We start from the raw sequence: 15,425 nt of genomic DNA, 5'->3' as shown, positions 1-15,425 counted from the left end.
TCACTCAAACAGCTTCACACACAGATCATTTGTTTGCTGGTGTATGTTACAGATGCAGCGCTTGATGACCCGTCATGATGAATATTTGCTTTAACTTTTATTCTTATTTTTTCTCCTTTTTTCCCTCTTTTTTATAATTTCTTCTCTTTTCTTTTGTCTGTCAGCTCTGGCATTGTTGAACGACACGTGTAAAATTTACAGTAAAAAAATTAAAATAAACTGTCCCAGAAGAGGAGCCTACACAGAGTTTGTAGAGCTCCTTGTGGCAAAGCAAATGTATTTGGCACAACAGTGTATTCAGACCAGGAGAGGATGCCATGATAACAACCTCCACCTCATCAGCTTTTACTTAAAGACAAGCTCAAGCACCCAGTCTCCTCCAGGTTGTCTGCCTCCTCAGGTTCCTTTATGTTAGTCCTATGAAAGTTATCACTCTCTGTGTTAACTTCTGTGTCTCCCGTTTACCAGTGTCTTCACCAGTTTGTCTGAAGGCCCTTTCTGGAACACTCCCCTCACTTACTGACCTGCTGGGTCACTCTCCAATGATCTCTTTACCTGTGGAAGAACTAACCAGTGGCCTCCCCTTCTGAAAATAAAGCTTGATTTAGACTTCTGTGGAAAAATCTATGTCCTAACTGACATTGTAACCGGAAACTCCTTTAATTTCTACACTGCAACCTTCCACAACATTCAAGTCATCGTGGTATCCGCCTACCCGACGTGTAGTTACATTTCTGGAGGTGCATCAGGTTAAGTCAAAGGAGTGACACGACAAAACTTGAGGACGTGGAGGACTGGAGTCCAGCTAAAGGCTGGTTGTGCCACCCAAAGACACATATAGGACAATAATGGTATGTGTTATTATCGTGTAACAAACCTTCAAGTTTGAACTCAATTTGATGCCATAGATGTGGAAACTGAGGCTGAAATTTCAAAGCTGCAGAGGACAGAATTTCACATGTATTATTTTCCTTCTTTTCTTTTTCAGCTCCTCTGGAAGTTTTAGTGAGAGAGGAAAACAACTTAGACTGAGTAATAATAAAAAGTCATCTATGGATAACTACATGTTATTTTTGTAACACTGGGGTATTATTTTGTTTGTATGCGTGTATCCAAATGTGTGCTATATTTCACTGTGCTCACTAGAATGTGAATGTCCCACTGAGCATCGCTTTCAGACAAACAGGCCTTTTTCTGAGGATGAAGGGGAGCTTTGTCAGACAGAAACGTTGGGATTGTTTGACACTGGGAGTGATTTTTTTTGCGCGTGTGCGTGCGTGTGCGTGTAAGAAAAGGATTATGTTTGTCTCTTTGAGAGAGAGAAAATGTGCACGTCTGTGAGGAAGAGACTGCATCTGTGTCTTAACGGATTTGTTCAAACAGAGAGTGGCACGCCTGTTTGTCTGTGCAAGAAAAACAAGTGTTTGGTGATTCTGTCTGCATTTCAGTCTGATATCAGCAGACAGTGAGTGTGCATACACGTGAACCAGGCGGCGTGTTTCTCAGCTTTCACTTCTGCTGCGTTGAGTCAAAATGGAAGCACAGCAGCTCAAACGTGCTGCAGCTTCTTCTTGTACAGCATCGTTTCAGACGGTGAGTGAAACAGACTCTGTCTCTTCCTTCTGTTTCTTTGTTTCAAAGCATCAGCTGTTATGCATCAGACTTTTTTATCTCAACTGCAAAAAAAATAATTAAACTTTAAAAAAAATAATAATAATCCAGGAGACTGGGAGCTGAGGAAAACTTGTACTGTGGCATGACTGGTTGGTCTACAACTTTGGTCCAGAATAGTGGGTCTAAAAAACTGTGAAAAAGGTTTTTAGTTTTCTTTTGCAGTTTGATTTCAAATAAAAACCTTTCAAATATTCTGTAATAATTGCAGTTAAAGTTAAACGTTTCAATAAGAAATGTAGAATATGAAATTATTAGAATATTTACAACACTTGGTTGTGGCTTTGTACCACAAATTACTGCACCAGCACCCATTTTCTTCTTGACACTGTTCTATAGATTCTCCATGAGGTTTGAGTCAGGTGAGGTTGCCGCCCATTTGGTAATAGTTTTGGGGCAGGTGCTGAATCCTGCTGCAACAGGAAATGGTCCTCTCCATAAAGCTTGTTGGCTGACCAAAGCATGAAATGCTCTAAAATCTCCAGGATGATCGTCGCATTGACTTTGGACTTGATAAAACACAGTGGATGACAGCAGCTGGTGTGGCACCTCAAATCATCACAGACTGCAGACACGTGACGACAGATTTCAAACACCTTGGACTCTGCACTTCTCCACTCCAGACTCTTAGATCTTTGATTTCTAAATGAAATGCAAAGTTAATTTTTATGTGAAAAGAGGACCCTGGACCACTGAACAACAGTTCAGCTTATTCCCTGTAAGATGTTACTGATGTCGCTGTTTCAAGAGGGCTTTGTTTTAGGAATTTGCTGAAGAAATCTGTGCACAGTGGCTCTTGATGCACTGACACCAGCCTCTGTCCACTCCCTGTGAAGCTCTCCAAAGTTCTTGAAACACCTTTACTCTACAATCCTGCCAATGCTGCGGTCATCTATGTTTTTTTTGCATCTTTTCCAACCCTGATTTTCCCTTCCTGCCAACTTTCAGTTGATATTCTTCAATTTAGCACTCTGTGAACAGCCAGTCCTGTCAGCAGTTACCTTCTGTGGCTAACTCCTCATGGAGTGTACTGACTGTCACCATCTGTGGCTGTGTTAACATGAATTGGAGTGCCTTAAAGAATTCTCTGGCCATAATAATCGCCTCATGACAATCTCATGTTGTGACAGCCTTCATTTGCATTAAGCTGTTTCACTCGCAGACAGAAAACTTTATGTTATTTTAAAATGGTTGTTCTCTGTATTGCTCTTTCTTTTTGTTCACTTAAATCGAGCGAGGAATCTGGGAACATTGCAATCCTTTGCATTTTAAACTTGTTAGTTTATGGAATGTGACAGTGTGACACTCCGATCAGCTCATGTGACGACAGACAGTGTGAGAAAATCTTTCACTTTCTTTCTCTGGTACACCCTGAAAGGAAATGCTTGAATTATAGAAAAACCTTCTGTTTACTTCAGTACTTTAACTGCATCACATTTTAAACTGTAAGCTTTATATTATCTTGAATCTAGAAGGAAGTAATTGAGTGGATGAAAAACAAGCTAATAGAGAGTTCTGCTCATGAACTGTAAACACAAGGGGAACGTAAAGAGATGATCTGCTGACCATAACAAAGCCCCGTGGCCCTGGTGTAATTTATATTAACTTCCAATCTTAGTATTACAATATGATTACGTTAGAAATAAATAATATCACAATAATCCGGTACATTAGGTCTGACTATGACTAAATAGTGTTTCCAGTGACATGTAGGTGCCCTGCTGAGCGTGACCCTTTTTTCACATGTCTTTATAACAGTTTGGGTGTTTTTTAGGTACTCGACAGATTTCAGAAAGAAGAGATAAAATAAAAGTCTGGAGGTGAGATTGCTCTTTGGGTCTGGTAACATGAGCTGGCTGAATTTAGGTTATCAGCTGATTATATTTAATGGCCTTCATGGCATCAATGTTACAGTGTTTTGTGGTTATAATGATGCAGTTCAGTAAATTTAAATTATATATATTTTTAAATATCCTATGTTTCTATATATGGTGCGTTAGTCATTACCACTCAGGGCTGCCGCTCCCCAAGCCTGGTTCTGAGGTTTCTTCCTTTTAAAGGAGAGTTTTTCCCTCCCACTGTCACCAAAGCGCTTGTTCACAGGGGGTCATCTGATTGTTGGGGTTTTCTCTGTATTACTGTAGGGTCTTACATTGCAATATAAAGCACCATGAGGCAAGTGCTCATTTACAACTTTTTAAACTGCATTTCATTGAATTGTCAATTATTTTATGATTATTTTATTATTCATAAATTATTATTATTATTATTAGTCGATTGATTTTTTTTTTTTTATTGTATTCTTCTCCCTTTAAGGCCACAGTCAGCTGCTGAAAGCGAGCATCATCGGTATTGTTGCATCCCTGGTCTCCTCCTTCTTTTCTCCTTTCCCCTCCCTTCTCCCGTCTATCAATCCTCTTCTCGACACACGCACCCCGATTTCCGCATCGCCTCCTCCGGTATAATGACCAACGATAGCCCGGAGGAGGAGACCCGAGCTCCGGGCGGCGGAGGAGGTGGTTGTGGAAGAGGAATCGGTAGAAAACACCGAGCGGATGACAATGTGACGATCCTGACATCATCCATGGATTTACACAGAGCCAGCCGGAGCCGAGCCAGCAGCAGCAGCAACGATGCCGCCCCGAGCATCACGTCCTCCGTGGATCTGAGCACCTCCTCCCTGGAGCTGAGCATCCAGACGCGGATCTTTAAGATCATCGTCATCGGGGACTCCAACGTGGGGAAGACCTGCCTCACCTTCCGCTTCACGGGGGGCAGCTTCCCCGATAAGACCGAGGCCACCATCGGCGTGGATTTCAGGGAGAAGGTGGTGGAGATCGAAGGAGAGACTATCAAGGTAAGAGGCAGCAGAGGAGCTGGATGCTGATCAGTGGTGTTCCCTCACTCCTACACCCCTCCTCCTCCTCTGGCTGAGCTGATCAGCTGCCAGTGGATACACAGGGGGGCCGTTTCTTTCATTTTATCCTCACACTCTCAAAGGATGGGCAATATTTTAGAATATCTCTGGAGAAATGTAACATTTCAAAACATATTTTTAGTACATTCTAAAGAACTACAACTCCCTTTTTCTTTGCCGCACATGCTCTGTAGTCAGTAATAGGCCACAGGAAGATAAAGGTAGCCTCTAATGAATTCTATTGTATGGCTCAGTAGGCTTTTTGTGGTTTTCGAGTTTGAAACATAAACAGAAATGAATATATTTTTACAAATCTGACTATGAATGCAACATTTCTTAAGAGAATTTTAAAACTCTAAATGAAAAACAAAACATCAAAATCTGACTGTGGTGCTGCAGAATCTATAAATATGCACTTGTCCACCTTCAGCATGTGCAAGCCATTCATTTACATGTATAATATAAAGCAGGTCTACAAGGTGATTGCAACAATTAACCTGTTCAATCAACAAAAATAACCACATTCCAGTGTTTGCACAACGTGTGAGGCAAGTCCCTTAGCTGGGCTGTTATAGTAGTCACAAAGTAAAGACAGCAGCATTATAAATGTAGGCCACGCTGTCATGTGCCCTGATTGTGAAATAAAAATTTAATGACTTTGGAGATCATTTCTGGAGCAATGCGTACTGGCAGACGTAACAAAACCAACATCAGACCACAGTGTAAAAACAGGTTCATGTATCATGGCAACTAACTGGTCAAAGATTTTAGCATGTATATGAAAGGTTAATAATTTGCTTACTCATCTGGTTGGTCTGTAAGTTTGGGTTTCTTTAACTGTGATTCCTGACTCACACCTTGGCTGGTCACTCAGACCAGACGCTGTGATGTCAGTGAAGCTTACCTTTGTGTGCTCCCCTCCCTGCTTTCTCTCAGTGGATTATTCTGTGTGCATACTCCAGGTCCCCCCAGTGCTGACTCACAAACACAGTTGCACAGTCGCATTACATAGTATTAGGTCATTGTATCTGAATCATCCAAATGCTCCCCAGACACACCTGCCACAGTGTACAGTCATTGTTGTGAGACTGTGAAAATATCTGCTTTCTTGTTGCTGCTCTCTAAGCTGGTTACTGCTGGTGGAGTACATGGAAATGGGACATTAAATTAAGATTAATCCTCATTGGTAATTAACTCCATTTGCATGAGCAGCTGTAAGAGGAGACAGACGTCACTCCCCCTAAAGACGGATCTGTATGTCTTTAAAATACTTAAAGAGTGATCAAAACAGGCCCATCTATTGTTTTGTTTTTACATTCATTTTTCTGTTCAACTGGTAATCCCACTGATATTGACAAGCTCTATTTCAACAGAGACCTTGTCAAGATGGCAGCAGTTTCTGATTGGATAATTCAAAGACAGGACGCTGCCAACATTTATCTTAAAGAAGATGCTCCAAAGAGAATTTGCCCTTCAGTGAGCCCCCCACAAGTTTGCCTTCAGCACCAGAGCCAAGATGTCAATGTAAAATCCTGCCTTTTTATGTAAAAGTGAACTCTTCCATTGTTGAAGTAAAAACTAGGCCATTCTGTAGCAGTGGGGAAAAAATGTTGTCATACAAGTCAAAATTTCACTTGTACCTTTGATATAAGAGACTAATATATCATTAAAATTCAGAGGATTAAGTACAGAGGGATTAAACTGTGCAGCTCTTATGCTTTCTATTCCTCTGGCTGGTAAATATCAGTAAAACACAAATTTACAACTTCAAATGGCATAAACCTGCGTAGGACTATAAAAAGAAAAGCAGACTGATGTGTCAAAATAATGTCATTGATTCTCACGAGAGCATGAGATAACCTGAAAAAATATGTTTCGTAGCTTTTGACACTTTCAAATTGATGAAAACAATGCTATTTATGTATTCAGCGTTTCTTTTTAAACTGACGTTCCCTCTGAGTGCATACAAAATGCCGTATGTCTTATATTCACTTTCATAGCATCCATTTCTAATCAATTTAAATAGGATGCAATTTTCTCAACTTATCAAATCATGAGGGCCACGCGTTCGAAACACTGAGCTTTGATGTTATGGTTGGCTCTGATGCAGCGTTCTGCCTCTAATGATAAATAGCTGCGCTAGTCCTTTCAAATGGTAATAGCAGATAATTCTCTGGCCCTTTTTACACTGCAGGCCTGTGCTAAGTGTTGGGAGAACTCCCTGCTGATATACAAAGTGCTACTGATCAGACAGAAAAAAACAAAACCGTTTTTGTGCATTAGTGAAAATAAATTCTAACCTCCGATTCACCCTAATGGCCTTATATACACCACTGTAGAGGCACTCCAGGTGTATTTGTGGCGTAGTAAAGCTAAATCTGAAATCAGTAATTATTAAAAATTACTTCATTAAGCAGTGGTATGGTACAGTGCTGGGGGGTAAATACTTCTCTTTTGCTCCCCTGTTGACTGGGGTAGTGAACAGCACTCCAAACATTTGATGAACTTGGCTAACTAGCTTGAATACCCTAATTTAGTTTGAAAACATAATATGTTAAAGGACACTTAATGATTTGATCAATTCTCTTTTGAAGCCTCAAATTTGGCATATTGGCAGCAGATATTTTGTATTTTTGAAATCTGTCATAATCATGTTTTTTATAGTTTTCAGCTAATGCTAGCACTAACATAGCATTCTAGCTAGTCTAGCTAGCTCACATGGTTAGAAAGGTAAAGGATGCTAATTTTGGTCAAAGTTTAAAATGAATTGAAGAAATAAAGAAATAAACAAACTGGAAAAATAAAGAGCTGACTCACTGGAGTGTCTTTAAGTACAAACGTAGTACAAAAGTTAGACATAGCTACTGTGACTTCATGTTGCTGTTTGCAGTCTCATTGTTTGCAGTCTCATTTTAAAGCCTTGAGCATTTTCAAACAAAACCAAGGTGGGTCTTACTACGAAAATGCATGCTCATTTACTCCTCGTCAATCTCTGAGTACACGGTTGCATACCTCAGGTAATACTCCACTTTGAAGGATGGTATGAACAGGATTTACAAAACAGACTTCATTTTTTATTGAATATGACTCAAACAAGTCACTGAGCCCATAAAGTCTTCAAGAAAGTGTTTACAGAAAGCTGTTTTCTGTAGACGTCTATAGGTCTAGGCAATAGTGGGTGAAGTCTTGCATTTTAACATATATACACTTATTATGGAAAAGTAATTGCACTAAAGAGAATAAAACCATATTTTGTACTTAATTATGTAATTATGCTTATGTCTGCTGTAAAGCTGGACATTTAAATCTAGTCTTGACACACCTGTGGAGCCAGCAGGAAGTGTTTGTTTTGATGAAATGTAGATTCTGGGCTTTTCGAGTTTTGTTTTTCAAGGCCCAGAGATTGACACTTGCTTCTAACCCACATTACATTATTTTAGGATACATACTATAGATACTGGCTGAACCTGCTGTTAATGATCAAGCAGAAAAACGCACTGTATTGTAGAACCATGCTCTCCTGAGACCCTGTAGCTAGGAATATATTTGCACTGTTTCCTGCTCACGTGGCAATGTTCTGATTTGCAAAGTTGCAAGCTTAGACAACTCATTGCAGCCTAATTCATATTCATTGTTATTTCATTTGTAGAATTTTATCTCAAGTAATTGTATGCAATACAAAAAGCTGTTGCTGTTACTTCTGATATTAAAATTGTCTTATATTTCATGATCTGCTGGATATTGTAAGAGAATACCATTTATCTTTTCCACTTCTGTCAGTGCTGTCTCTATGTGTAATGATCGGTTGTCTCTGTAATTTGTATACAAACCTAAGTCGTCTGTCTCTACAGGTGCAGGTATGGGACACAGCAGGCCAGGAGCGCTTTCGTAAATCCATGGTGGAGCACTACTACCGTAATGTCCATGCTGTGGTCTTTGTATATGATGTTACCAAGATGGCTTCCTTCCGCAACCTACAGACTTGGATAGAGGTTGGCATTACATTGTAAAAATCACTTGTCAGTGAACAACAGAGGAGGCTGACTTACAGCCGCTATGTAATGATCCCCCTTTGGTACCATAAGGACTCTGAGCATTGTTCAGTGTTCCCTCCTTCCCCAAGACTGTTTATTAGTCACCGTTTGACACTGTGCTGTTTCCATCACCAGATGTGGTTTGGTACTGTCAGAGTCTGGTGCTGTTTGGACTCTGGAGTTTGATGACGCAGGAGGCAGATGAATCCAAAAATACGTACTTTTACCAGCCATCCACCAAATCTAAAAAGGGAAGAAGGAAAAAAACAAATGGGAAAGTCAAATGATGTGCAGTCAGATTTTCTACACAGCAGTTCTCTGTCTCTGAGTCTTTCCTAAGTCTCAACTATTAACAACAATCAAGACTTGAACCAAGACATAAGTTGTAAAACTGAAATGCAACTACAGTCATCTGAAAGTAAACACAAGAATCAGTGATAACGTCACTAGAGATGGGCATCCAACCAATATCGCATTTTTAAGACCAATATTTGGTGATTTCAAAAGCCAATATTCCAATATGTCGGCCAATATTTTTCCCTCTTGACAACAAGTTGCAGAGAGCCCTCTAGTGGACAAACTATATACAATGTCAACACTCATAACATGGTGGAAGGGTGTTTCTCCCTTCTCTTCTTTTTTCAGGTTTCCCTTAATTACCCATTATAAACAGTGCTTACTCAATGTGCACTACCACTGATTACACTGCATCTTAAATTGCACCTTACAGCTTATATATCTGTGTATCTTTTCTCTTTATTATTAGTAATTTTAATGTAAAAATCTACATACTGCTAATGGGGAGATGTGAAACAGTAGTAACAGTGACAATAAAGATCTATCAATCTGTACTTCCGAAGCTAACACTGTGACAACTGCTGTTGTTATACACACTGGCCAAAATAATTTCAATGTGTAACAGCAAACTGACACTGCTATAATAATGTTCATTATTTACACTACTGACAATGTGGCCCCTACTACCCCCGAACAAGGACAGTAAAACAAACCTAAACTCCTGTTTAAGCTCATTTTGACTAGCATTTGCAACCTTTAAAGACTAATGTGGCATTGGCATGGCGGCACTGCAAGTGTAAAATTCACACAAGTAGAGTAATTTTGTGGGATGTTGTAAAGACAAAGACATTTCTAAGTGTTAATACAAGCTCTATTTAGCTCTGTGTCTCACTGGCACAGCTTCCAGGGTCCCGTCTCAGTGAAAGTGAGTCATGGTTAATGTGCAGTAACCTGTTTTCCTGCCACAGCAATTTGTTGGAATGTCTAAAATGGAAATAATCTATAGCTAACACTCCTTTTTATATTTAGTGTAGTTCTGTCAGCTTCTGCTAGAAAAAAAAAAAAATTTAATACACGATATTTATATCAGTGGTTTTGCATGACAGATGCTTTCCAGCTTGTTGTTATCCCTTCAGTACAGCTCACTGTGAAGTCCTGATATTCTAAGTATTATCAGTAGATATACTGTGGGTAATTTTTAGCAGCAGTAAAATAATTTGTAAATTATATATAATGGAATATATTATTCAATATATGTACATACATATACAGTGGCTTGCAAAAGTATTCGGCCCCCTTGAACTTTCCCACATTTTGTCACATTACAGCCACAAACATGAATCAATTTTATTGGAATTCCACGTGAAAGACCAATACAAAGTGGTGTACACGTGAGAAGTGGAACGAAAATCATACATGATTCCAAACATTTTTTACAAATAAATAACTGCAAAGTGGGGTGTGCGTAATTATTCAGCCCCCTGAGTCAATACTTTGTAGAACCACCTTTTGCTGCAATTATAGCTGCCAGTCTTTTAGGGTATGTCTCTACCAGCTTTGCACATCTACAGACTGAAATCCTTGCCCATTCTTCTTTGCAAAACAGCTCCAGCTCAGTCAGATTAGATGGACAGCGTTTGTGAACAGCAGTTTTCAGATCTTGCCACAGATTCTGGATTGGATTTAGATCTGGACTTTGACTGGGCCATTCTAACACATGGATATGTTTTGTTTTAAACCATTCCATTGTTGCCCTGGCTTTATGTTTAGGGTCGTTGTCCTGCTGGAAGGTGAACCTCCACCCCAGTCTCAAGTCTTTTGCAGACTCCAAGAGGTTTTCTTCCAAGATTGCCCTGTATTTGGCTCCATCCATCTTCCCATCAACTCTGACCAGCTTCCCTGTCCCTGCTGAAGAGAAGCACCCCCAGAGCATGATGCTGTCACCACCATATTTGACAGTGGGGATGGTGTGTTCAGAGTGATGTGCAGTGTTAGTTTTCCGCCACACATAGCGTTTTGCATTTTGGTCTCATCTGACCAGAGCACCTTCTTCCACATGTTTGCTGTGTCCCCCACATGGCTTGTGGCAAACTGCAAACGGGACTTCTTATGGTTTTCTGTTAACAATGGCTTTCAACTGACTGCACTCAGACCAAAGGGGGCTGAATAATTATGCACACCCCACTTTTCAGTTATTTATTTGTAAAAAATGTTTGGAATCATGTATGATTTTCGTTCCACTTCTCACATGTACACCACTTTGTATTGGTCTTTCACGTGGAATTCCAATAAAATTGATTCATGTTTGTGGCTGTAATGTGACAAAATGTGGGAAAGTTCAAGGGGGCCGAATACTTTTGCAAGACACTGTATATATATGTAATATATAAGGTTTTTTAATTACAAGTGATTATTTATATATTATTCTATAGTGTCATTTATTTACACTGAATGGTGGGAATGGTGACTTCTCGCACATCCTGGCACCAGTGTGATGACATCGATGTATTTTAAATGTGAAAAATTCCTTCTTTTGTTTTCACAGCCAAGAGACCAAATTTTTATGTTGTACTCTACATGGTTTTACAGACACATAGCCAAAGTTTATAAAGCGATGTGCTTTTCCACTTTCCAGGAGTGCAATGGTCATCGGGTGTCTGCATCAGTACCTCGAGTCCTAGTGGGGAACAAGTGCGACCTTGTGGACCAAATACAGGTTTGTGTGCACCGCCGAGGATCGCAGCGTGACTTCAGGGTTTATTCATCATCCACTTAACAACCGATCACTCGTGCTTTCCCAGGTGCCCTCCAACATGGCGCTGAAGTTCGCCGACGCCCACAACATGCTGCTATTCGAGACGTCGGCAAAGGACCCGAGAGAGAGTCAGAACGTCAACTCGATCTTTATGTCCTTGGCCTGCCGTCTGAAGGCTCAGAAGTCCCTGCTCTACAGAGACGTGGAGAGAGAGGACGGGAGAGTGCGACTCACACAAGAGACTGAGACAAAGAGTACTTGTCCTTGTTGAGGAAAAGGAGGAGCGGGAGGCATAACGGAAGGGAGGAGAGAAGAGTTTCTCTACATTTGAAGAAGGAAGAGGAAAAGGGATGATAGGGCGAAAGACAAGAGTCGTTTAAATTTGTAGTTTAGGAGAAGGATGGGGGGGTGGGGGTGTTAAAGCTGACACTACGAGGTGGACGGTAGAGGGGCTTAAAGCTTGTGCAAAGGACTGAAAAATCACCAACATCCTGGGAGTGATGCATCTGTTAACAATTCAGAAATAAGATGAAGCTGCCTTTTCAACTACAGTATAGTTTAGAAATTCTTCCACTTATTTGCACATATATACACAATCTGAGTAAAATCTAGTTTCTTATGACGTCAATGACACAGAGTCTCCACGCAAAGCTTACCCTGAAACTCGGTGTTTTCCAAGGCCATTATTAACTGCAGCAGCTTATTTTACTGGCTGTTTTTAGCTGTCAGAGCTTAATATTTGTCACATTTCACCCTTGTTGTGATTGCACCATTTCTACCGCCTTAAAAGCTAAACAGCTGGCTCTAAATTAGTTTTAATGACCCGCTGAGGCAAAAACAGCAAAGATGTTTCAAGGATTTGAAAAAGCATTCATCAGATTCTTCTTTTGTTGAGAAATATTAGACTTTTATTGTCTTCCCCCCCCCTTCCATTTATGTTGCCTGATATCAGTCTATCACAAGCCCTCAAATGAAGGACTTAAAATCATTGTGAGATTTTAAATGAATGGAGAAGATGACAGATTGCAGGATCTACAGAGGAAGACCTTGACGAGAAGGTTTCCTGCAAACGGGCCATTTATAGGTTGCCGGAGAGCATGTCAGCTATTGATTTAGAAGCTGTGAGATCCTTTTACCCTTATGCAGGTGAAAGGCACTCTCCTACAAAGGGGGGGCAAGGCTCTTGTTTCTCATCCACTCCTCATGTAAATGTATCTTCTCCATGTTGTCCCAGTGGCCTAAGCCAGCTTTGCCACTGGATGTAAATTCAAAAACATCAAGTCTTTAAAATAGCTACCCGACTCTCTCCTGTTATGCAGCATCAATGCTCTAATAGGTATTTTTCAAGCTAGAGGCCTTCTAGCTGCCTTAGATGAAGCTTCACTGCCTCCAGTCTCTGAAAATGCAGGAGAGAAAACTGTGAACCCTGTGTAGGCGATGGAGAAGCCTTTGTGCTGCTGAACCCTTAAGCCTGGATTATTCAAGTCACTGGTGAAACTGGCAGCATGAGACACTGTAGAAAGCCATATTTAATATTTCCTGCACACAGAGAGGCAGCTTGCTTTGCACTGAGGAAGCTCCCATGTAGGCTGTGGGTGAAGGAACACACTGTACATAAATCAGTGTTTAAGCAATGAAGCCTCTGTGTCACAAGAAACCATCCAACATCCCAACTGTGATGTATGTCAGTTTGATATAGTAGCACACTTAGCATATTTTACCACTGTAGCCTACTCTTGTGTGATTCTATTAATGTATCTGGATGCCATATGTAGAAAAATCAGATCAGCGAGCATTTAAGAGCGGCGTTCCCTCCAAGCTGACAGTCTGATGTCCTGATTAAATTATTCACAGATTGAATTTGAACACTGTGCAAAGCCAGAGAGCTTCTGCCTGAGGTGCGCCATGTTTTAGCGATCTTTCATACAGGTTTACGAACGGTGCAAAAGTCTTCAGCCACAAATAGTTATAAAATAGTCCTAGTCATTTCATAGCAATAAAATAAAGTCCTATTTCAGCATGGTGTGCAGTCTGCCCTTAAAAAAATATGAGGCAAATGGACAAATGGAGGACAGGAGAAGTGGCAGGCCTTAAAAGCTCTACAGCAGATATCTGAAAGTCATTTCCTTAAGAAATAGGCAAAATCGACCAAAGACCCGACACAGGATTTTCAGTTGATCCACCGACTGTTTGCCAAAGCCTCATCAGAAATGGTTTCAGTGGAAAGGCAGCTGTCAAGAAGGTTCCTAAAGAAAGGAAACAGGGACTAAAATGTGCCAAATTACACAAAAGCTGTAACAAAAATCAGTAGAGACAGGTCTTATTGACCGATGAATCCAAATGTAACATTTCTGGTGTAACTCACTGTCAGCAGGCACAGCGGAGGCCAGGAGAAATGGGCTACCGCGCAATACCATCTGGAAAACTCTGCTTGGCAACTGACCTTTTCATGTTTGAGCATGACAATGATCCAAACACACTGTCAATGCCATAAAATTTGAAATTAGAATTGATTAGAAAAACACAGTCGTGGATTGGCCTCCCAAGAGCCCAGACTTCAACATTCCTGAAGCAGTGTGGGAGCATCTTAGTTAATGTATTTCCGTGTATTTGTGCACCTTTCAAGAAATTGCTACACCAATTTCCTACCAAAATATAAAGAAATGAGGGCTGGCTCGAGACTTTTGCACAGTTCTAACAGCAGGATCGAACAGCTGTCACAAGTGAATCAAATGACATTACTGTAAAATATCAGGAAGAGCTCTGTTCATTCTCCTTATATGGGCTAATCTGTGACTTCTTTTGTTTGTTTGTTTATTTGTTTTTAATCTCCATAAATGGCATCCACAGGTGCGCTGGGGAAACCACTACGTTCAGGATTGATGGAGCGGTATCCCAGGACATAAAATGTAAAAGGAATTGTTCACCCTTTAAATTTTAATACATTAACATGGACAGCTTTGTCCATCAGTGGGTTATTGTAAGAATGCTAATTTAGTCAGTGTCATACAAGTGGGATGACTGAACTAGACTAATGAGCAGAAAAACACATTGTGGAAAAAAGAAAAATGTGTCTGCAGTTCTGTTAGCAGATTTACTAACATGGTTTCAAATGAATAGAAAAGAAAATGAAGCTATAGTTAGGTTGTTTTCACTGTCATCAACCAAACTTATATATCACTGTTTATGAAATTATTCAGCAGTTTATGTCATGTACTAGAAAATGTAACATCGCTTAACAAACATTCAGTTTTAACCATTTAAAACTGCAAAATGTGCATTTTTCCAGGTCGAAGAGTTGCAAATATATGCTTGCCTTCCCTTTTCTCTATATCTCCAGCGTGTTTTCTAATATATTTGTACTTTTTTGCAGTTGATTTGTGTCATTTTTAATAACCCATGTTTGCTCTTAAAGGGTTGCCTTGGCATTTTGATATTTAGTCTGGTATTATTGTTTATCTGCAAAACGTCTGTATGTGGAAAATAATAAATATCGAATACACTTTGAAGCATATATCATTCATATATATCCATAAGAACACACCAACATTGATGGACAACTTGAACAAGCCAAAATTAAACAAGTTAGTTTATCATCACAGTTCATTATTTGATTTACTGTTTTAAGTGAATTAGGTTCTTTTTTTTTTTGAAGAAAACATGTTTTTGGTATCTTTTAAATCCTTAAGCAGCTGTATTAGCTTTAGCATTACAGTGAATGTTCAGATGAATGTGGTCTTTCTTCGCTTAA

The 15,425-nt window shown here is 40.0% G+C and overlaps 1 protein-coding gene across 1 annotated transcript; it reads left to right on the top strand.

The window, feature by feature from the left end:
* Positions 1-1,385: 1,385 nt before the first annotated feature.
* rab33a (RAB33A, member RAS oncogene family) lies at positions 1,386-15,183 on the top strand. The gene is made up of 5 exons (XM_063499877.1): positions 1,386-1,593; positions 3,988-4,528; positions 8,440-8,580; positions 11,555-11,635; positions 11,721-15,183. Exons 2-5 carry the CDS (start codon positions 4,136-4,138, stop codon positions 11,943-11,945), a joined length of 840 nt encoding a protein of 279 aa, XP_063355947.1. The 5' UTR covers positions 1,386-1,593; positions 3,988-4,135; the 3' UTR covers positions 11,946-15,183.
* Positions 15,184-15,425: the final 242 nt, after the last annotated feature.

Source organism: Pelmatolapia mariae, linkage group LG2 (assembly GCF_036321145.2).
Source record: "Pelmatolapia mariae isolate MD_Pm_ZW linkage group LG2, Pm_UMD_F_2, whole genome shotgun sequence".
In the NCBI taxonomy this organism is placed as follows: Eukaryota; Metazoa; Chordata; class Actinopteri; order Cichliformes; family Cichlidae; genus Pelmatolapia; species Pelmatolapia mariae.
The sequence above is the reverse complement of the archived record's forward strand: the minus strand, read 5'-3'. Positions and strand labels throughout refer to the sequence as shown.